The sequence below is a fragment of the Somniosus microcephalus genome, chromosome 6 (genome assembly GCF_052327205.1).
Source record: "Somniosus microcephalus isolate GS21.2 chromosome 6, FLI_Smic_1.0, whole genome shotgun sequence".
Classification (NCBI taxonomy): domain Eukaryota; kingdom Metazoa; phylum Chordata; class Chondrichthyes; order Squaliformes; family Somniosidae; genus Somniosus; species Somniosus microcephalus.
This window is the reverse complement of record NC_140992.1, coordinates 65,790,892-65,813,533: the sequence shown is the minus strand read 5'-3', so window position 1 is coordinate 65,813,533 and position 22,642 is coordinate 65,790,892. Positions and strand designations below refer to the sequence as shown.

Genomic DNA, 22,642 nt, shown 5'->3' with positions numbered 1-22,642 from the left:
CAAACGGCACCTGCTCACCAATAATCTGCTCACTGATGCCTAGTTTGGATTCTGCCAAGACCACTCGGCTCCCGACCTCATTAAAGCCTTAGTCCAAACATGGACAAAGGAGCTGAATTCCAGAGGTGAGGTGAGAGTGACTGCCCTAGACATCAAGGTAGCATTTGACCGAATGTGGCGTGAAGGAGCCCTAATAAAACTGAAGTCAATGGGAATCGGGCGGGGGGGGGGGGGGGCGGGTGGAAACTCGCCACTGGCTGGAGTCATACCTAGCACAAAGGAAGATGGTTGTGGTGGTTGAAGGTCAATCATCACAGCCCCAGGACGTCGCTGCAGGAGTTCCTCAGGGCAGTGTCCTAGGCCCAACCATCTTCAGCTGCTTCATCAATGACCTTCCCTCCAACATAAGGTCAGAAATGGGGATGTTCGCTGATGACTGCACAGTGTTCAGCGCCATTCACAGCTCCACAGATAATGAAGCAGTCCACGCCCGCATGCAACAAGACCTGGACGACGTTCAGGCTTGGGCTGATATGTGGCAGGTAACATTCGCGCCACAGAAGTGCCAGGCAATGACTGTCTCCAACAAGCAAGAGTCTAACCACCGCCCCTTGACATTCAATGACATTACCATCGTTGAATCCCCCAACATCAACATCCTGGGGGTCACCATTGACCAGAAACTTAACTGGACCAGCCACATAAATACTGTGGAAACAAGAGCAGGTCAGAGGCTAGGTATTCTGCGGCGAGTGTCTCACCTCCTGACTCCCCAAAGCCTTTCCACCATCTACAAGGCACAAGTGAGGAGTGTGATGGAATACTCTCCACTTGCCTGGATGAGTACAACTCCAACAACACTCAAGAAACTCGACACCATCCAGGACAAAGCAGCCCGCTTGATTGGCACCCCATCCACCACCTTAAACATTCACTCCCTCCACCACCGGCGTACCTTGTATACCATCTACAAGATGCACTGCAGCAACTCGCCAAGGCTTCTTCGGCAGCATCTCCCAAACCCGCAACCTCTTCCACCTATAAGGTAAGGGCAGCAGGCGCATGGGAACACCACCACCTCCAAGTTCCCCATCAAGTCACACACCATCTTGACTTAGAAGTATATCGCCGATCCTTCATCGTCGCTGGGTGAAAATCCTGGAACTCCCTACCTAACAGCACTGTGGGAGTACCTTCACCACACGCACTGCAGTGGTTCAAGAAGGCGGCTCACCACCACCTTCTCGAGGACAATTAGGGATGGGCCGTCCACATCCCATAAACAAATAAAAAAAAAAAAAAAATTATATCACCCACTTCCTTTCCTGCCTCAGCCCATCTGCTGCTAAAACTCATCCATGCATTTGTCAGGTCCAGACTTGACTATTCCAATGCTCTCCTGGCCAGCCTCCAATCCACACAGCCTTTAAACTTCAGCTAGTCCAAAACTCTGTGCCCATATCCTATCCCACACCATATCCTGCTCATCCATCACTCTTCGCTGATGACCTACATTGGTTTCTGGTCCTCCAACGCCTCCAATTTAAAATTCTCATTCTTGTATTTCAATCCTTTCATAGCCTTGTCCATCACTCTCTCAGTAATCTCCAGCTTACAACCCCCCAGAACTCTGTTCTGCGGACTCTGGCCTCTTGCGTATCCCCCCACCTTTCGCCTCACTATTGACGGCTGTGGCATCAGCAATCCGGATACAAACACTCTGGAGTTCCCTCTCTAATCCTCTTCACCTCTTCATCTCCCTCTTCTTCTTTAAAACTCTCCTTAAACCCACATCTTTGATCAAGGATTTGGTCACTCCTCCTTTGGCTCAGCATCCATTTTTTTCTGATACACATCTGTGAAGTGTCTTGGGGTGTTTTTCTACATTAACAATGCTATATGAATGCAAGTTGTTGTTGTAATTTGGTTAGTCTTTAATTCATTAGCTTAATTGTTGATATTACAAAAGAATTACTGAAAAGGGTGTAATTGGTGCAAATATGGATATATTCAGCTTGACATCAAAGCATGCAAAATTCCAACTGTTCTGATGGTTAATAGGTCCAGTCATTCAGATAGTTATTTTCAGAATCAGAAGGCTGATCTTCCTACTCTGATAATCTGTTCGAACAGCCCAAAACATATTCTGCAATATATTCCTTATAGACCACATTGGTTGCAAGTCATACAGATGACGATTCTGAGATGCTCCACATCAGAAAAAATATAGCTTCTGAACTTTTGTCTTGTGTATTTATTAACAGCACAGTGGTTTTAAAAGGAGCACCAAAATGCTAAGCACAAAGTAAACTGTTGTCTTCTTTACAACATTGTTGCAGTGGATCGACTGGCTGCAATGCAGGAAGAACATGTTCAGGAGCTAAAGAAAATACAGCGCGAGATTATGCGTTTCCGACAGCAGCTGAGTGAAGTTAGTGAAGAAAAGGAGGCAGCTCAGGAAGAAATAGAAAGGCTGAGTGCTGCTCTGGAGATGGCCACAGCAACTAAGGTACACAAATGAGGTATACAATCTACTATAAAGCGCTATTAGCATTACAAGTTTAGAGGGCCTTTATTCAGAATCTTTATATGAATATGATTTATTTGTATTTATTTAACTATAAAGAGTTAATGGAACTATATGCCTAGGTTTATGGTACATCATTCTGAAAACCAAGTTGCTTTTCACCACTAAAATAAGAGTTGGATGAAAATCTATCATCACGGCATTAATAGAATTATGCTACTTTTGTATCACAAATCGCGCAGAAAGCCTTGACTAGTGACTAATGTCAACAGCTATTTAATTTTGGATTTTCCATCAAAGTGAACTAAAATTAGAGAAATACTGCAGCAGTTCGCAGGTCAAGTTAAACGAGACAAATTAAGGGGTGCATTTCCATGGGGATTGTCTTGATCATCCACTGTAACTTCAGCAAAATCTCGGCGGAAATCCTGGAAAAAACAGCACAAACACCATTTACATTCTTTCCTGGGATTTCCTCGGCTCTTCTGCCGAAGTTCTGGTGGATTATCGGCAGAATCATCGTGGAAATTCACCCATAGAGTTGTCATAGTTTCATTCTAAACCAGTTTGTATGAAATTCAAGAACACTTACTTCTACCATCATATTTCAATATAAAACTGCCTTCCAAAAGTGGAGAATGATGTGATGGAACTATGAAAATTGTCTTTTTTAACACCCTCTAACAAACCTATCATTGTGAGTATTTTTTACTTTGCAGGTGGTTAGGGATTGGTTTAATTATTTAGTGTTAGTAACACCAGTTTAAATATACTGATTGCCAGAATTTCTGTATTTCCCTATCTTAAACAATCAGAGCCAATGTTTTTGATCTGTTTTTTAAATTAGCTCAATAGATAGAACAATAGGATGAGCAGGATGTTTCAGGTCTGTGAATCGTAAAGATAATTTCAATTGTACTCTGATGTATAGGATGTTTTCTTAAAATAGATTTTTAGGAACAGTTTCCAAGGTCTGTCCAAAGATGAGGTAGTTAAAGAAGAAAACAAAAACAAACATAAAGTGCAATTTCTTGTGTATAAAGCCATGTTTTACAGCCTTTTAACTAATGTTTAATCTATTGTTACATGACCTCTTAATGTAGATTAAAAGCTTGATCACAATTCATACCTCCATCACCTGCAAACTAGGGAGTGTACCTTATGCATGCTCTGATCTGTTCAATCAGTGGCATATGAGAGGCTGTAGCAGTGATACCTGTGTAAACAGTACACCTGATTTAATGATATTTGCTTATGGTATGTTTGTTTGCTTTATTCTAGACAGATGTGGCAATGGCAGCGGAAGAACTGAAAGCAACAAAAAGCAGAATGAGCCGAAGATTGCAAGAGGTTAGAGCGCAACATCTATGTAAAGATACCAAATAGGAAATGATGGAATTAGCCATCTGTTCCAAAAGGGATGACATGATAATCTAAAGTTAGGAGGATACACTTCACAACTTAAATAAGCTCTGCATTGCATCGTTCCCCACTGAGTATTTTGTTCATATTACTCATTTATAATAAAAAATAATCGGGACTGCAGAATGTATTTTAGTTCCCCTTTTAGCCTCATATCACATCACAGTGCAAGATTCTTCGGCAGCACCTCCCAAACCCACGACCTCTACCACCTGGAAGGACAAGGGCAGCAGGCACATGGGAACACCATCACCTGCAAGTACCCCTCCAAGTTACACACCATCCTGACTTGGAAGTATATTGTCATTCCTTCATTGTCACAAGGCCATATGGGTCGAATTGAAAAACGAAAAAGGGGTGATCACACTGCTGGGAGTGTACTACAGACCCCCAAACATTAAGAGGGAGATAGAAGAACAAATATGTAGACAAATTTCTGAGAAGTGCAAAAACAATAGGGCAGTAATAGTAGGGGATTTCAACTACCCCAATATTAACTGGGATAAAATTAGTGTGAAGGGTATAGAAGGTGCATCCAGGAGAACATTTTTAGCCAGTATGTAGCAAGCCCAACAAGGGAGGGGGCGGTTCTGGACTTGGTTTTAGGGAATGAAGCTGGGCAGGTAGAAGGCGTATCAGTGGGGGAGCATTTTGGTGCTAGTGACCATAATTCTGTTAGATTTAAGGTAGTTATGGAAAAGGACAAGGATAGACCAGGAATAAAAATTCAAAATTGGGGAAAAGCAAATTTTGCTAAGCTCAGAGGGGATTTAGTCATAGTGGACTGGAAACAGCTACTTGAAGGTAAATCAGTGTCAGAGCAGTGGGAGGCATTCAAGGATGAGATCCGGAGGGTTCAGACCAAACATGTGCCCTTAAAGAGAAAAAGTTGGACTAACAAATCTGGAGCCCCCCTGGATGTCTAGAGACATACAGGGTAGGATAAAGAAAAAAAGGGAGGCGTATGACAGATACCGAGGGTGAAATACTCCAGAATCTTTAGAGGAGTACAGAAAGTGCAGGGTTGCAATTAAAAATGATATTAGGAAAGCAAAGAGAGAGCATGAAAAATTCTTGGCAAGTAAAATCAAGGAAAACCCAAAGATGTTTTATAAATATATTAAGAGTAAGAGGATAACTAAATAAAGGGTAGGGCCTATTAGAGATCATGAGGGTAATCTGTGTGTGGAGGCGGGAGACGTCGGTAGGGTTCTTAATGAATACTTCGGGGTCGATTTTAACTCGGGTGCGGGCAATTGTCGGGTTCCCCGAATTTCGTGATTCCCACACGAATCTAAATGGATGTGTGAGATTGATGCAATTTTAACTCAATTGGCTAATTGATTTCCAACGTGTGGGAAGCCTTTGCAAATGGGTTTTTCATGACTGCAAGTCCCCTCCGATGACATCATCCTTGCTGCTGCATTTAAGGTCCACAGCAAGCCTTGCTTCCTCTGCAGGCTTCCAAGCTTTCCCCTTATGATGGCACAGGAGCCTGCAGGAACAATGGCCAGCGGGAGGGCAAGAGCTGTGCCTAAATTTGATGAGGCATCACTACAGGCATTGTTGGATAGGGCTAGGGCCCACAGGAAGGTCCTCTTCCCTTCTTCAGGGAGGAAGAGGCCTCCCAGTCAGACCAAGGCTGTGTGGCTACAGGTGGCTGGGGAAGTCAACTCCTTGGGGCTCACACAGCACACCTGGATGCAGTGCAGGAAAAGATTCCATGACCTTCATCGCACTGGAAAAGTAAGTATGAAGTTTCCATCACCCTCAATCTGATCCCCATTGCCTTTCCTCACCAGCACTCAGCTTTAGCAATCTCTTCCTCCACATCCCACTTGACAGTCACATCCATGCACCCTTAGCCATTCCCTCTCTCTCTATGCTCACATTCACCTAACTATTCGACCATGCAGCCCTCACACTCCCTCTCACTCTGATACTTTGAACATAACTGACAACACACAGGGAGGGCCCTTGGTCTTGCAACCTCACTCCATCTTTGTCTCCTTCTAAGTATCTATGCTATGCAATCTCTACACTCACTCCATCATTCTCACTCAACCTCCACTTGTCCCCCTCATTGCAGGAGAAGAGAGCTCACAACAGGAGAGAGCGTGCCAGGATAGGAGGAGGGCCACCCTCATTAGCCCAGCTCACCCGCTGGGAGGAAGCTGTCCTGGAGATTGTTGGGGCTGATACAGATGTGGAAGTTGGGGAAGGAAAGACAGGTGTATCCCCACAAGCTGGTGACAGAATAGTTTTCCATCTGTCTCATTGACATTGCATGAGTCGCTGATAATGATTCTGAAGCTACATCATATGGACTTATGATCATCTGCAAAATGCAATGTGCATGTAACCTTGGCATCACATCTCTAACTTTTTCCTTGACTCCCCCACAGGACCATTGAGAGCCCCCGTCCCCACTGTGCAGGAGGAAGAGCCTGAGATTCCAGACTCCTCAGAGGAATCTGCAACCTCTGAGGGCGCAGCGTCAGCAGAAATAAGCGCACCCAGCACCAGCGCAGACACTCACACCTCGGGGGGGACCTTCGGGACATAGAGTAGTGTTGTCACCTGGTGTATCACAGCTCACAAGTGAGCATCAACAGATTGTGGAGACAGGGACGGCAGTGGAGAGTCCTCGTCGGAGGGCGCAGGACTCTGCCAGCTCGGCTCAGCTGCATGTCGACCCTCTGTCTCTGGGTCCATCCATAAGATCAGAGGTGATGGAACTCCATGCACAGATGCAGGAGTCTCTGGCAGGTTTTGTCTCCAGGGTCGCTGTGAGTGTGGAGCGAATGGAGGAGTCCATAGCAAACATGAACAGAGTCTTTGTGGAGTCAGTGGTGCATGAACGCATCAACACGGAAAGGATGGCTACCTACGTGGAAATGATTGCTGCCTCCGTGGTAAGGATGGCTACAGTAGAGGAGAGGAGGGCTACAGCCATGGAGGAGGTTAGTCGCCAGGGTATGGAAAACATGGTGAGTGTTCAGAATAGAATGACATCTCTTGAGAAGCGATGGGCATCTATTGAACAGAGAAACAGACCTTCATGGAAGTCCTTCTGAGTAGGACTGCCATTGCAGATACAGGTCCCCATGGCCCCTCTGATGTGCAGCAAGTTGCTCTCAAGTCATTTGCAGGCGCAGAGGGGGAGCTGACCCATGAGAGGGAGCTTGGTGGCAGGCCTCAAGGAAGTGGGGGTTCCTCTCCAAGCGCTCACACTTCCATGCCACTGCAGAGCCCTCGGTCAGAGCCCCGCCGGAGTCCACACCCAAGTGAGATAGACGTCTCAACCCCTGCACAGCCGCAGGAGCAGCAGACTGCTGACGAGCCCTCACAGGCTCGCCATCCCAGAGGACGCCCGCCAAAGGTGTCGAGACAGGAGCAGCAGGAAAGTGAGCAAGGGGCCTCCACATCTGCTGAAGCCACAGGGGAACCACTATGTAGGAGCACGCGTAAGAGGAAAATAAAGCACAAGTAGTCACAAGGGTAGTCACTTGGGTGAAATATTGTGTATATTGTAAAAATGCCATCAGTTGGTTCTTGTGCATAAAAATTCTGATGGCAACTGTTGCAGTTCTGGCGTGTGTCATTTTGCAAATGGGGCTTTCACATTGAGGGCTTAGGATTACTTGCAGTTGTCAGGATGCTGGTCAGATAGCTAGGAATCCGCAGGGTTTGGCCATTGTCGATGCTCAGGTAAGAAGCTGCGAGGCAAAAGAGTTTGATTTACTAGGTTAAGCAAATCTGGCCAGGATGAGTGCGTTCCTTGCATCCCGGGCAGCAATGTTCTCGCGTAATGCTGCCGCTGGTTGATGGGCCTCTGCAGGATGCTCGTTTTCGCCCTCCTCCTCCACCTTCTCCTCCTCCTCATCATCATTTGAGGAGGGTATGTGAGGAGCCACTTGGTCCTCAGGAATCTGCAAGCCACGACGCTGTGCCATGTTGTGGAGTGCACAGCATACCACAATGATTCTGGAGACCCTGGCTGCTGAGTACTGTAAGGTTCCACCTGATCTATCCAGGCATCTGAAGCGCATCTTCAGCAAGCCGATGGTTTGCTCAATTATGGATCTGGTGGTAATGTGGCTGGAGTTGTAGCGCTCCTCAGCATCGTTGGCTGGCCTCCTCAACGGCGTCATTAGCCAAGTCCTCAGGGGATAGCCCTTGTCTCCAAGTAGCCATCCGTGAAGTTGGTCTGGCAGCCTGAATAGCGGAGGCACACTAGACTGGCGCAGTATGAAGGAGTCATGGCAACTGCCAGGGTACTTGGCACAAACATGCAAAATCTCCTCCTTGTGGTCACACACCAGCTGAATGTTAAGGGAGTGGAAGCCCTTGCGGTTGACAAAAATACCTGGATTGCAAGGGGGTGCCCTAAGGGCCACATGTGTGCAGTCAATGACGCCCTGCACCCTTGGAAAGTCTGCCAGGTGACCTAATCCAGCCGCTCGCGCCGTCACATTTGCGCGATCCCTGGTGAAATGGATGTGATTGTGCGCAAGGGCAAAGAGGGCATCGGTTACCTGCGTGATGCAGGTGTGTGCGGCCGACTGGGAGATGCCGCTGGTGTCTGCTGATGATCCCTGGAATGAGCCTGAGGCAAAAAATTTGAGTGCGGTGGTGACTTTGATGGCCACTGGTAAGGAGTGTCCACCTGGTCCTTTGGGCAGCAGGTCTTGCTGTATCATTGCGCAGATGTCAGTCACTACCTGTCGCGAAAGTCGGAGCCGCCTTTGGCACTGCTGCTCAGTCATGTTGAGGTAGCGCACCCTGTGTCTGTAAACCCTGTTTGGGAGGTATCTCCTGCGCCGACAGGCTTCCATGCGCTGGCCCCTTCTGGCCTGTGCTGCCTCAGGTGGGTGAGCAGCAGCCTGTCACTCCTGCTGCTGTTGCTGTTGCTGGTGCTGCTGTTGTTCCTGGTTCTGCTGCTGCCGTGCCTAGTGCTCGAGCTCCTCTAATGCCAAGAAGGGAAGGAGAAAAATGGCTCCCATGCTTCTGGCATATGCCTCTGCTGAGGAAGCGCTGAGTGAGGGTGGCGAGAGGGGTTTCCCAGGAGTTCACACTGTAGATGTGTGTGTGGCTCCAACCTTCCACAGGTGTGGTTAAGCCTGGTAAAATTTGCCCCAGGCCTGAAACAATAAAGTCCTGCCACCTGCAAATGATGACTGATCAAATCTCCTCTTTAGTGGTTGACCTGCAGCTGATAGTCAGCAAGCCAATAGTGCTCACGCCAGGTTTCACAGGCGTGATCCCCACCAGGCGTGTTTTATGTGGGAAAAGGGTTAAAAATGCAAGGGCCTGTTAAAATGGCATTATAAAGGCCAATTATTGCTGATTAAGGGCCTTAAAGACCAGTCCCGCCTGTTGGAGGCGGGACTGATTCGGGACCATCAGACACGCCTGGGTTAAAATGGCTCGGGGTCGGGAACCAGGTTGGGGGGGGTGTCCCGCCCGCCCGCCAGTTTTAGCGATTTTAACCCCCTGCACGCCTCAAAGCCCGCCTCACGGCTCAGTTAAAATCGACCCCTTTGTGTCTGTTTTCACAAAGGAGAGGGGCGAAGCAGACATTGCTATTGGGGGGGAGGAGTGTGAAATATTAGATGACATAAACATAGTGAGAGAGGATGTTTTAAGGGGATTAACAGCTTTAAAAGTGGATAAATCCCCAGGCCTGGATGAAATGTATCCCAGGCTGTTAAGCGAAGCAAAAGAGGAAATAGCAGAGGCCCTGACCATTATTTTTCAATCCTCTCTGGCTTCAGGTGTGGTGCTGGAGGACTGCTAATTTGGTACCCTTGTTTAAAAAGGGAGAAAAGAATAGATCGAGTAATTACAGGCCAGTTATTGGAAAGAATTCTGAAGGACAGGATAAATCTTCATTTAGAAAGACATGGATTAATCAAGGATAGTCAGCACGGATTTGTTAAGGGAAGGTCGTGTCTGACAAACTTGATTGAATTTTTTGAGGAGGTAACAAGGAGGGTAGATGAGGGTAGTGTGTTTGATGTAGTGTATATGGACTTTAGCAAGGCTTTTGTTGAGGTTCCACATGGCAGACTGGTCACAAAGTTAAAAGCCCATGGGATCCAGGGCAGAGTGTCAAGTTGGATTCAAAACTGGCTCAGAGACAGGAAGCAGAGAGTAATGGTTGATGGGTGTTTTTGTGACTGGAAGGCTGTTTCCAGTGGGCTCAGTACTAGGCCCCTTGCTTTTTGTGGTATATATCAACGATCTTGACTTGAATATAGGGGTTATGATTAAGAAGTTTGCAGATGATACTAAAATCGGCTGTGTGGTTGATACTGAAGAAGGAAGCTGTAGACTGCAGGAAGATATCAATAAATTGGTCAGGTGGGCAGAAGAGTGGCAAATGGAATTCAGTCTGGAGAATTGTAATGCATTTGGGGAGGGCTAACAAGGAAAGGGAATACACACTAAATGGTAGGACACTGAGTAGTGTAGAGGAACAAAGGGACCTTGGAGTGCATGTCCACAGATCCCTGAAGGTATTAGGCCAAATAGATAAGGTAGTTAAGAAGGCATACGGAATGCTTACCATTATTAGCCGTGGCATAGAATACAAGAGCAGGGGGGTTATGCTTCAACTGTATAAAACACTAGTTAGGCCTCCGCTAGAGTACTGCGTGCAGTTCTGGTCACCACATTACAGGAAAGATGTGATTGCATTAGAGAGGGTACAGAGGAGATTTACAAGGATGTTGCCGGGAGTAGAGAATCTTAGCTATGAGGAAAGACTGGATAGGCTGGGTCTGTTTTCCTTGGAACAGAGGAAGCTGAGGGGAGACTTTATAGAGGTGTATAAAATTATAAGGGGCATAGATAAAATGGATAGAAAGGACCTATTTCCCTTAGCAGAGGGGTCAAAAACCAGAGGGCACAGATTTAAAGTAATTGGGGGAAGGTTTAGAGGGGATTTGAGGGGAAATTTCTTCTCCCAGAGGGTTGTGGGGGTCTGGAACTCACTGCCTGAAAGGGTGGTAGAGGCAGGAACCCTAACCACATTTAAAAAGTACTTGGATGTGCACTTGGGATGCTCTAACCTGCAGGGCTACAGACCAAGAGCTGGGAAGTGGGATTAGGCTGGATAGCTCTTTGTTGGCCGGCGCGGACACAATGGGCCGAAATCCTTCGGTGCTGTAACTTTCTATCATTCTATCACAATCCTGGAACTCCCTCCCTAACAGCACTGTGGGAGTACCTTCACCACACGGACTACAGCAGTTCAAGGTGGTGGCTCACCACCACCTTCTCGAGGGCAATTAGTGATAGGCAATGAATGTTGGCCTTGCCAACGACGTCCACATCCTATGAACGAATAAAAAAAAGTACATCTTGTGTGCGCTTCCTGTCTACATTACCCTTACTTCCTGTGTCACAGTTTTTGAATAACACTTTTATGTCAACATTTATAAGGCAAAAATCCTTTATCAATATTTTTAATGGAATAACAATATGCCAACATTTACCTGTCATGGTGCAATGATGGGCCTCCTGCCACTAGATGCTGCTGCTGGTGCTCCCTCGCACGTCTCCCAGCTACTCAGTTTTCTATAAATCTCTACTTTTGTTCCCCATTCTTTGCTATCGGCTCTGTGCCACCCCAATATTTCTTGAGTCACCTCTGCTCCCTGCTCTTTACTTCTGCTTCTGTGCTGTGTCAGCTGTGGCTCAGTTGGTAACATACTCACCTCTGAGTCAGAAGGTTGTGGGTTCATAGTCCCATTCCAGGGACTTGAGCACATAAAGCTAGGCTGATACTCCAGTGCAGTGCTGAGGGATTGTTGCACTGTCGGAGGTGCCGTCTTTCGGATGAGACGTTAAACCGAGGCCCCGTCTGCTCTCTCAGGTGGGTGTAAAAGATCCCATGGCATTATTTTGAAGAAGAGCAGGGGAATTATCCCCGGTGTCCAGGCCAATAATGTATCCCTCAACCAACATAACAAAAACAGATTATCTGGTCATTATCACATTGCTGTTTGTGGGACCTTGCTGTGTGCAAATTGGCTGCCGCATTTCCCACATTACAACAGTGACTCCACTTCAAAAAAGTACTTAATTGGCTGTAAAGCGCGTCTGGTGGTCGTGAAAGGCGCTATTTAAAATGCAAGTCTTTCTTTTGCCCTGATATTTCTTCAGCCATTTCATGGCCTCCCCGATTCTGCCTTTTCATTCCTCTTCAGCTGATTTATGGACACCCCACTGCATCAGACTGTTTGCCTATATACCTCCAGTCTCGCAGCCTCCCTCCCCATTTCCACACCTAGCCGCCTCCCATCCCAGTTCATCTGGTCCTCTGACAAGCTCGTTCTTCGCATGTTTCCCAACACTGGGAACAGGCGATTTGTTTTACGAAGCACTTATAGTTATATTCTATTTATAGCGTTTTATGCGGTTTAAGGATCAAATTGTTGTGAAACCGACGAAAAAGAAGGAACTTGGGTGAACAGGTATAAGACTTTTGTATTAGACTGGTGGAAGGCAGAAGGATAGAGCTGTGGGGTTTGGGATAAGGCTAGTGGGATAAGGGAGTGGAGATGTGGCGGGTGAGGTTGGAGGCTGAGGGAGATTCAGGGCTGAAGATGAAGGCGATGGGATATAGGTTGATGGATCAGGGAATGAGAACTGTTTTGTTTAGAAAATTAAGTCGGGGAGGGGAATCTAAGCTGAGGGGTAGGCAATGGGAAAAGAGGTGAGGGGATGTAGGATCGAGATAAGCAGGGGATCAGAGGAGAGAGGGAAGGGAACCTTAGGCAATGGGTGATTAGGGGCAAGGTGGGTAGTGACCGGCACGGCAATGGAAAACTGAGCACCAGGGATGATGTTAGGGAAAATTGCAGGGCATGAGAGGTAGCGCATGCAATAGGGGTGGTGGGGAGGTTGGGTTTGTGGGAGGTGGGTTGGAAAGATAAGTGGTATGCTAAATTATGCAAGGGGTTTGGGGAAAAGCAACGGAAGTGGTAGGGGATGTGAAGGAAGTAACTGAGGCCTACAAACTGCATTTTCCGAACACCTGCTTCCAGAGTTCTTCAGCTCTCAGCAGGGAGAGTGACAAATGCATATAACCAATTTAAACTGTGTTGTCTGTTAATAATATGTATGAACTGTTTTTCAGATAAAGGAGGAGTTGGCCCAGGAAGTGAGTCTCCGAAAAGCTCTGGAAGAATCCCATATTCATTTGCTACAACGTGTCCAGGATATGGAGAAAGTAGTGGAGGCTGAAAGAAAACAGGTGCAGTTTGCTGCAAGTTTAAAGGCACTATGATCTGTTGATAAAATTGGTTTATTGTTTTCTGTGATTTTTGGTTTTGTATTCCTTTTTCACTAACTACTGCCCCCCCCCTCACCTTTGCAGTTTAAATAACAAGGGATTTATGCAAAGTTGTGGGTAAGTCCCAGCAAATTTATTTTTTGTCAATCAGAAGCCTATTCTGGCTTTCACTGGAACTGACTATTGAACTCCCCCTTGCTCTTCCTCCACCCCGCAGCTACTTGTACTCCGGACCAAATATAGGATAATTGCTCTGCGTTTCTTCACAGTGGGGGTGGGGGGCGCAAAATTATGACTTTGTTCTCTTTGGGTTAGGGAAAGCCAAGTTTGTTCCCTGGGGGGGTTTGGGGAAGTCTTGTCTCTGCAGAGAGAGATTAGAAAGCTAAATTTGTTCACAGCAGCCAGGGGCTGCCCAGTTTCCTCTTAAGCTGGCAGGGGGAAGTGAGATGTTGGTGCCCAATTACTCCCATGAGACTGGGGCAAGTTGTTTTTCAGTAGGCTTTGTTTAGAAGAACTAATGACAAGGTTTTCTATACAGAGCAATTCCATGTTGTCATGAGCCATGTTTATGGTGGCTTCCTGCTCAAGATCGTTGACTCCATCAGGAGGAGATTAATTAAGTGATTGAGGATGATTAGGAATTGGAAGCCATTTCAGCTTAGCTTCTCAAGAGCTAGGCAAAGTATTATTAGATTTTGACCATGCCGCTTCTGCATAACGTAAGTTGTGTTGCACATCTTATGGTTCTCAGTACTTATGATTGTTGCTTCAGATCCAACATTGCCTATGGGCCATCGTGGAGGTTATTTTTTCAGTGATTGACTGAGATAGTGTTTGTGCAGAGCTCTACATATTTTTTCCCATGAGGGTGCACTGAGAATTTTACAAACCGAGATGAACTTCCATTGAACTGGCAGGGCAATAAGAGAGTATATCATGTAAGATTAGTTGAACCCACCGTTCTTCAAGTCACACAACTTGACACTCACAGGTACAATGCCATCAGAATATTATGACCATTCAACTTTGCTGCCTCGGAAGTAACCTGGAGGAGAGGATCAACAGCCCATTGTAGCACTCACCTGATTTTCATTCTATTTATTTCAATGGAACAAAAATTGAGCAGGTTCTATAACTGGCAGACAAACCACTACTCTCCAGGCAGGAAAGTTGAAAATTACCTTCATTGTTTTTAATATGATAGATATTTGGTTAAACATTTCAAAATGTCCTCACTTAGGTCAAGGTGCTACAGCAGGACAGCCTCACACTCAGAAAGGATGGGCAGATAACTCAGGAGAGACTGCAGCAAGCGCAGCAGAAAGCAAGTGATTTGGAGAAAATGCACAAACAGCTAAAAATAGAATCAGGTATTGAAATTCATCTAATATTATGCATTTAGATTCTTAGATTTATTTTGACATCATTAACTATGTGTGTAAATTGACTGCCGTGTTTGCCTACATAACAACAGTGTCTGCACTTTAAAAGTATTGCACATTGGTTGCGACATGTTTTGGGATATCCTGAGGATGTGTTAACGTGCTCAATAAATGCCAGTTCTTTATACCTTTTAGGTAGAATGGTATTAGTACTGCATTTTTGGGGAATGAGCCTTGGCTCAGCGGTAACATTCCCACCTCTGAATCAGAAGGTTATGGATTTGAGCCCCATGCCAGACAGCCCCGGTGAGCGGAGATGAGAATTCTTGTCTCTGAATACTGTGTTGGCACACAGCAAGGTACTCATATCCGATGGGAGCAGAGTGGCGACCCCCATTGCATCCACCCTACCCCTGATAGGGAGTTGTGAGTCAGGCTAATGACCTGTCCACATATAGGGGCTTTGTCTTGGAAAAACCAAGATCACAACCTGCTGGATATAAAGCAGTGGAAGAAATGGGTTGTCAATTGTCGCTAGACATGGAAGAATGAAGACAACTGCATTTTTGGATAAAGTCGTGAAACCTGACCTTTGTTTTGAAGTATCGGCTGGTTTATGCAGGCTGAATGGTGCTGCTCTATTGCTTGCTATTTATCCTTTGAAACAAAAATACCTATATCTTCATATTTGCTATCAATTAGCAAGCTACATTCAAACCAAATTTTAGGATCTCACTTGTTCCAGAGTGTGTTGAGTGCTAGTGCATATGAAATAATTGTTATTCAGTGAGTTCTGCAACAGTTCACATTATGCACCATTTGGTGATACAAGCGTGTGGTATGTTTAGCTGTTGTATACTATGTGTGCAATTTTTCAAAATGATGCAAAATTTCTTCCATGCTAACACTTGGATAAATATATATTTTTTAATTCTCGAAGTGGGCATTGCTGGCAAGGCTGGCATGTATTGCCCATCTCGAGTTGAAAAGTAGGTGGTGGTGATGCAACTGAGTGGCTTGCTAGACCACTTCAGAGGGCAGTTAAGAGTCAACCATGTTGGTGTGGGACTGGACTCGCATATAGCCAGACCAGGTAAGGATGGCAGGTTTCCTTCCTTAATGGACATTAGTGAACCAGTTGGGTTTTTAATGATAATCCAACAGCTTCCTGGTCACTTTTTATTGATATCAGCTTTTTATTTCCTGATTTTTAAAACTGAATTCAAATTCTGAAACTGCTGTAGTGGGATTTGAATTTGCATTCTCTGGATTATTAGTCCAGTCACCTAACCACTACACTACTGTTGTGCCATTTCATTTTTTGTGAAATGTCAGCAAACAATTTCTTCCTCTCCTCTCCAGAATGCATTGACTCCCTTACTGGGGTACAGTTCATGGACAGTGGTTCACTTCTGGTCCCAAATGGCTATTGTGTGTGACAATGAGCACTATTTGACCATCCATTGTGAAGGACACCACAGCTGAACCCAATTCTGTTCTCACCTGATGTCAATCCTGCGCATTTTCAGTAAAGATCTTTATAGCGGCCAGGAGCAGGAATCTTGGATGATTGGCCCATCCTAAGATGGCGCGGTGGCCACATGTAGTACTTTTGCAACTTCCTGGATTGGAATCATGGATTAGGGTTCAACCCTTGGACATTCTGGTCTGTATAGATCAGAGATGGAAACTTTATCTTGGAGCTATCAGAATGGCTTTGGTTAAGTTCCTTAAGTTTAAAAAAAAAGCACTGCACACCAGTGTATATTGCCAACAATCTGGGATAAACTTTTCCTGACTGTATCCCAAACGCTGAGGCAGTTTCAGATAGGCAGTATTATAGTGTGCTGAAACTTTTCTTTTATTCATTCATGGGATGTGGGTGTCGCTGGAAAGGCCAGCATTTATTGCCCATCCCTAATTGCCCTTGAGCCGCCTTCTTGAACCGCTGCAGTCCATGAGGTGAAGGTACTCCCACAGTGCTATTAGGGAGGGAGTTCCATGATTTTGACCCAGCGACAATGAAGGAATGGCGATATATTTCCAAGTCAGGATGGTGTGTGACTTGGAGGGGAACTTGCAGGTGGTGGTGTTCCCATGTACCTGCTGCCCATGTCCTTCTAGGTGGTTGAGGTCACGTGTTTAGGAGGTGCTGTCAAAGAAGCCTTGGCGAGTTGCTGCAGTGCATCTTGTAGATGGTACACACTGCAGCCACGGTGTGCCGGTGGTGGGGGGAGTGAATGTTTAAGATGGTGGATGGGGTGAAAGCCCTGCTGCTCTGGTCTGGCAGCATATCGCTTGTGATATAATTGGAACATAAAACGCTCAGTGGAGAAGTTTTTGATCTTGCCAACCTTTTAGTATTTTGTGGATCCATTTGATATTGTGTCTTTTACAATTTCTAGATGCTAAAGAGTCCATTATATCTCAGATGGCTAATGAGGGCAAGGTAAGTTTGCAACAAAACAAAATTATGTTTACTCGTTCAAGATTTTTATCGCAGTCATCACTATTCTGTTACACATTCATCTCTTCAGAAAACACAACTGATGTTAAACAAACAACAGGAGGAAAATGCCAATCTTTGTAGTGAGATTGCATCACTGAAGGATGTGGCAGAACAAGTGCAGGTTAGAGTGACTTTTACATTCTTATTTGTTTTCTGCGCCTCAGTACATTTTCTGCTCGGATCATTTAAAAATAGATAAGCTGTTGTTCTCAAATTTTATTCTGTAAATGCAGCATAAATTGGTATACTTGAAGATTTTATGATTTTTGTCTTTCTTCTCTCAGGCTTTGAATGACCAGCTAGGTACACAGTGTTCAGAACTAAGTGGCAGACTGCACTCTCTTTCCATGGAGAATGCTAAACTTACAACCGAACACCAAGCATCCCTAAAGGTTTGATGTTGCCGAATCAGTACTTGGTCAGACTCGAAGCTTACTGCTCTATCATTATTACTTTGTGCTAACTTTTGCTTCTCTTTTTTGTTGTAAATGTAAGTTCATATGTTACAAAAATATTTTTGAAAAATGTAATAGAATAGTTTTTTTGAAGAATTGAACAGTTGAATAGATAAATGGAATGCAGTAGATGTGTATATAGCTTTTCAGAAGCAGTTTGATAAGGCATCTCATGGGGGTCGTGTTATAAAAGTTTAGGCATATCAGTCAAAATTTAACAGCAAGGATAGGAAGTTGTTTGGAGAGGAAACAGTGGGTTAGGGTTAATGTGTATTACTCGAATTGGAGAAGGGTTGAAAGTGGTATAGTCAGGAAGTAGTACTGTGTATATACTAGCTGGAGTGCCCGGGGTGGGGGGGGGGGGGAAAGGGAGGGGGGGAGCCAGCAGACCCTCTCCCAGTGTTGGTCCCTGTCTGGGCCAGAAGCCTGGGACTGGAGTTGCACTGCTGGCCGTTGGAGAAGCCTAGGCCTCGGGCCCCTGCACTGACATGGCAAGGGGTGGGGGAGCAAGGGGTGGGGAAACATGAAACTTAAAGTACTTATCAAACATTTTTGGTAAATCTTTCTATAACATACACTTTACAACCTCACCAATCTTTTTATTAAAAAAGGGGTCCTGGCCTGTCAGTATATTGTATCACAAACAATGGCCGCCGCTTGCTTTTCAGTTGGAAAGATTAGGCCCCGCCACACAGTCGATTGTCTGTCTCGGTCACCAGGACCCAATTGGGTGCACAGAAGCCCCACCCACTCTATGTTCCTGTACTAAGATGGCCACGCATGCACACTGAATCAAAATGGCATCGCACTGAAACTTTTCGCCCTCCTTGACAAAGATGGCTGCCGTTAACCTGGGGCTGTCAGCAGAAGAAATTTCCTCAGCTGCAAACACAGGATCTTCAGATTATTATTCGGGGCTTGCGACCTACCCCAGTTGCTTATGAAGCCTCCCCACCTACTGACCCCGGGAATGGAGCTGAGGCAGCACACCTTCTCCCCTCTGCCAGTGTTTGTCTCTGTCTAGGCCGGGAGCCTGGGACTAGAGTTGCGCTGCTGGCAGTTGGAGAAGCCTAGGCCCCGGGCCTGGAAAAACGGTGAAAGGTAGGAAAATTATAGAGGTTAGAGAAAAGATTTACAAATTAATTAACTTTTTTAAAAAACAATTTGTTTTAAAAGCAACTTTTTTTTTGCTGGAAATGTAGATTTGAAAAGAAACACGCAGAAAGTGGGGAAAAAGAAATGAAAAGTTTGGAATCAAGATGGCGGTGACTCACCTCGGTTCAGAACGATAAGGCCCGCCCACACATGCACCGACTGGTCGACCGTCAGGTCACCGAAGCGTAGGATTGGTCAATCGTCCCGCCACTCGACTATAGGAGGGCCCGCACGCGCCAGGAACCCGCCACGCAGCGATTGGTCGACAGTCGGGTCACTCGACCGTACGATTCGTCGACCTCGGCATCACTCTATGCTAATGAGCAGATAATGAGCGGAATTTTGAACGTTTTTTGGATACCGCGGGCGCAATTTTTGTCCGGCCGAAACGTAAATACGCTTATGACCGTTCTGGAATCGTAAGCTTTCTTTTGATGTAACGCACGTGTAGGTACGCTCTATAACTTTAGAGTGTATAGCCGGACAGACACACCGAAGGACAGACAGACAGACAGACAGACGTATCCTTTTATTTATATATATAGATAGCTGAAGTGCCCGGCGGTGCCGAGGCTTTTTCGAGGGCATGTTGTTGTTGGAAGAGCGAGAGCGAGCGACTGGGGGGAAGAGAGCGAGCGACTGGGGGGAAGAGAGCGAGCGACTGGGGGGAAGAGAGCGAGCGACTGGGGGGAAGAGAGCGAGCGACTGGGGGGAAGAGAGCGAGCGACTGGGGGGAAGAGAGCGAGCGACTGGGGGGAAGAGAGCGAGCGACTGGGGGGAAGAGAGCGAGCGACTGGGGGGAAGAGAGCGAGCGACTGGGGGGAAGAGAGCGAGCGACTGGGGGGAAGAGAGCGAGCGACTGGGGGGAAGAGAGCGAGCGACTGGGGGGAAGAGAGCGAGCGACTGGGGGGAAGAGAGCGAGCGACTGGGGGGAAGAGAGCGAGCGACGGGGGGAAGAGAGAGAGCGACTGGGGGGAAGAGAGAGAGGGGCAGGGGGGGAGGGAGGGGGGGGGAGAGAAGGGGCGAGAAGGGGGAGCGGGGGTGAGGAGGGGGGAGGGAGTGGGGGAGAGAAGGGTGAGAAGGGGAGAGAAGGGGGGAGGGGGGGAGAGAGGAAGGGGAGAGAAGGGGGGAGGGGGGGAGAGAGGAAGGGGAGAGAAGGGGGGAGGGGGGGAGAGAGAAGGGAGAGAAGGGGGAGGGGGGAGAGAGACAGAGGGAAGGAGAGAGAGAGGGCGAGTGGCCCGCGGCCGCAAATGGAGCCAAGCCCCGAGAACAGGCGTGAGCCGGCTTGAGGCTGAGAGACGGCCACGCCCGGTTGCCGGGGTAACCCTTCCCCCCCCCTTCCGAGCCCCCGTCCTCCCGAGCACCGGCCGCGCCGCCCCGCCCTGCACTCCCGAGAGCCCCGCTCTCCGAGCCCCGGCCGCCCCGCACTCCCGAGAGCCCCGCTCTCCGAGCCCCAGCCGCCCCGCCCCGCACTCCCGAGAGCCCCGCTCTCCGAGCCCCGGCCGCCCCGCTCTCCGAGCCCCAGCCGCCCCGCCCCGCACTCCCGAGAGCCCCGCTCTCCGAGCCCCAGCCGCCCCGCACTCCCGAGAGCCCCGCTCTCTGAGCCCCGGCCGAGCCGGCTTGAAGTCCGCCGATTGCGGCTGTGAGAGACGGCCGGCGGGCCCGGTTGCCGGGTTAACCCTTCCCGCTCACCAAGCCCCGCCCGAGATCTGCACTCCCGAGAGCCCCGCCCGAGCCGAGCGGGGAACAGAGAGAGACGCCGCGTCTCAGCTGCTCCTGCTGCGCGCGCACCCTGACCCTCGTGACCCTCGTGGCTGACGCCGTTGCCCCGGGTAACGTGACACCGGGGGGCGGGGGGGGGTGAGGAGCTTAGCAGAAGCCGTGGGACAATTACCTAGCTCGGGCCTGGCTGGGCAAGAAAGGCCCAGGCTTTGAGGCCTAACAAAAACAGGGAAAGGTAGGAAAAAGAATCTTCAGGTTAGAGAAAATATTTACAAATGAATGAAGTGTTTTTTAAAAACAATTTAATAAAAGCAATTTTATTTTGCTGGAAATGTACATTTGAAAAGAAAGATGCAGGAAAAAGAATGGAAGCAAGATGGCGGCTACTCACCTCGGTTCAGAACGATAAGGCCCGCCCACACACGCACCGATTGGTCGACCGTCAGGTCACCAAAGCGTAGGATTGGTCAATCGTCCCGTCGCTCGACCGTAGGAGGGCCCGGCCGCACGCGCCAGCAACCCGGTGTACGATTGGTCGACCTCGAGGTCACTCTGTCGCTAATGAGCGGATAATGAGATGCTAATGAGCGGAATGTTGAAGGTTTTTCGGATACCGCCGGTCGCAATTTTTGTCCGGCCGAAACGTAAATACGCTTACCATTGTTTTGGAACGGTGAGCTTTCTTTCGACGTAACGCACGCGTAAGTACGCTCTGTAACTTTCGAGCGTATAGCCGGACAGACGCACACCCGAGGACAGACAGAAGGACAGACAGACAGATCGATTCCTTTATATATATATATATATATATGATAGATAGATAGACTAGCTGGAGTGCCCGGCGGTGCCGAGGCTTTTTCGAGGGCATGTTGTTGTTGGAAGAGAGAGAGCGACTGGGGGGGGAAGAGAGAGAGCGACTGGGGGGGAAGAGAGAGAGCGAGACAGACAGACAGATATATAGAGAGAGAGATAGGTATATAGATCATTTGAACCTGGGCATAAGGAGCCTAATATAATCATTTGCTGATGACACAAAAAAGGAAGTTTGGCAAATAGCAGAAGGACTGTAGAAGACTTCAGGAAAATATTTGACAGGTCCTCAGAATAGGCAGACAGGTGGCAGATGCAATCTAATGTGGAGAAATGAAGAGTGACACATTTTGAAAGGAAAAGCAAAGCATGGGTGCATTCAGTCATTAGAAAGATGCTGAACACTGTGGATGAACAGAGAGCTCTAAGGTCCAAATACACAATTACCTGCCAGTGCAAGCGCAACCAGATAAAGTCAGCAAAAAGGCACAATAGAATTCTGAGTTTTACAAATGGAGGCACAGAGTATAAGAGTAAAGCAGTAATGGTGAAGTTGTATTCAGTGATAGTTAGGCCATGGTTAGTGTACTTTGTGTAGTGTTAGGTGCCCTTTTAGAGAAAGGACATTAAAGCCATAAAGAATCTAAAGTGTAACTTTATCAGGATGATACCAAAGATAAAAAAATATAGTTACGAGGAGAGACTTGAGATACTGGAACTATTTCAGGCTAAGAACAGATTTAATAGAAGTTTATAAAATGATGAAGAGTTTTCAATACGTAAAGACTATTTCCTGTGGTTTTGGAGTCAGTAGAAAGGGGTCATCAATTTGTAATTGTCACTTGAGAGTGAGCTGGGAGAGTAGGAGAAATATCTTTCCTCAGAGGATAGGTGGGCTGTGGAATGCATTGCCACAGGGAGTGGTTGAGGCAGAGACCATTGCATTTTAAGGAAAATTTGGATAAATAATTGTAGCAGAAGACGATACCTGGCTATGGGCAGTGCACCAGGCAGCAGGATTAGATTAAAATTGTTCCAGCAAAGAGCCAGCACAAACACGATGGCCTAAGTGAACTCCTTCTGTGCTATAAGCTTCTATGGTTCTTCTAGTTTAGGTTTCATGTATTTCTTGTTGCAACGTTGCTCAGTTTGTAAAAACTGAGTCTCTCTGACAAGCAAGGTGAGTGACCAGTGATGTCAGCTAAAGGTATCCCCTGTAGCGTGCTCAGTTTTGACAACAACAACAGCATGCATTTCTATAGCACCTTTAGCGTAAAAAAGAAGGCACAAGACACAGAGGCGCAAAGAAACAATTAATACTGAGACAAAGGCCCCGATATTAATTGGGAGACGCGC

General features: G+C 47.1%; 1 protein-coding gene across 3 annotated transcripts in view; it reads left to right on the top strand.

Annotated features, from left to right (window-relative positions):
* The window catches only part of ccdc150 (coiled-coil domain containing 150), a 133,096-nt gene that overhangs the window by 5,298 nt on the left and 105,156 nt on the right, over positions 1-22,642 (top strand). For 2 of the 3 annotated variants that reach the window (XM_085990315.1, XM_085990314.1), the window contains exons 3-9: positions 2,340-2,509; positions 3,809-3,877; positions 13,098-13,214; positions 14,494-14,623; positions 17,041-17,084; positions 17,173-17,265; positions 17,429-17,536. In XM_085990315.1, the coding sequence (XP_085846441.1) occupies positions 2,340-2,509; positions 3,809-3,877; positions 13,098-13,214; positions 14,494-14,623; positions 17,041-17,084; positions 17,173-17,265; positions 17,429-17,536 (731 nt within the window). Of the gene's footprint in view, positions 1-2,339; positions 2,523-3,808; positions 3,878-13,097; positions 13,215-14,493; positions 14,624-17,040; positions 17,085-17,172; positions 17,266-17,428; positions 17,537-22,642 lie in introns of those variants that run through there. The other variant, XM_085990316.1, reaches the window with a different exon arrangement.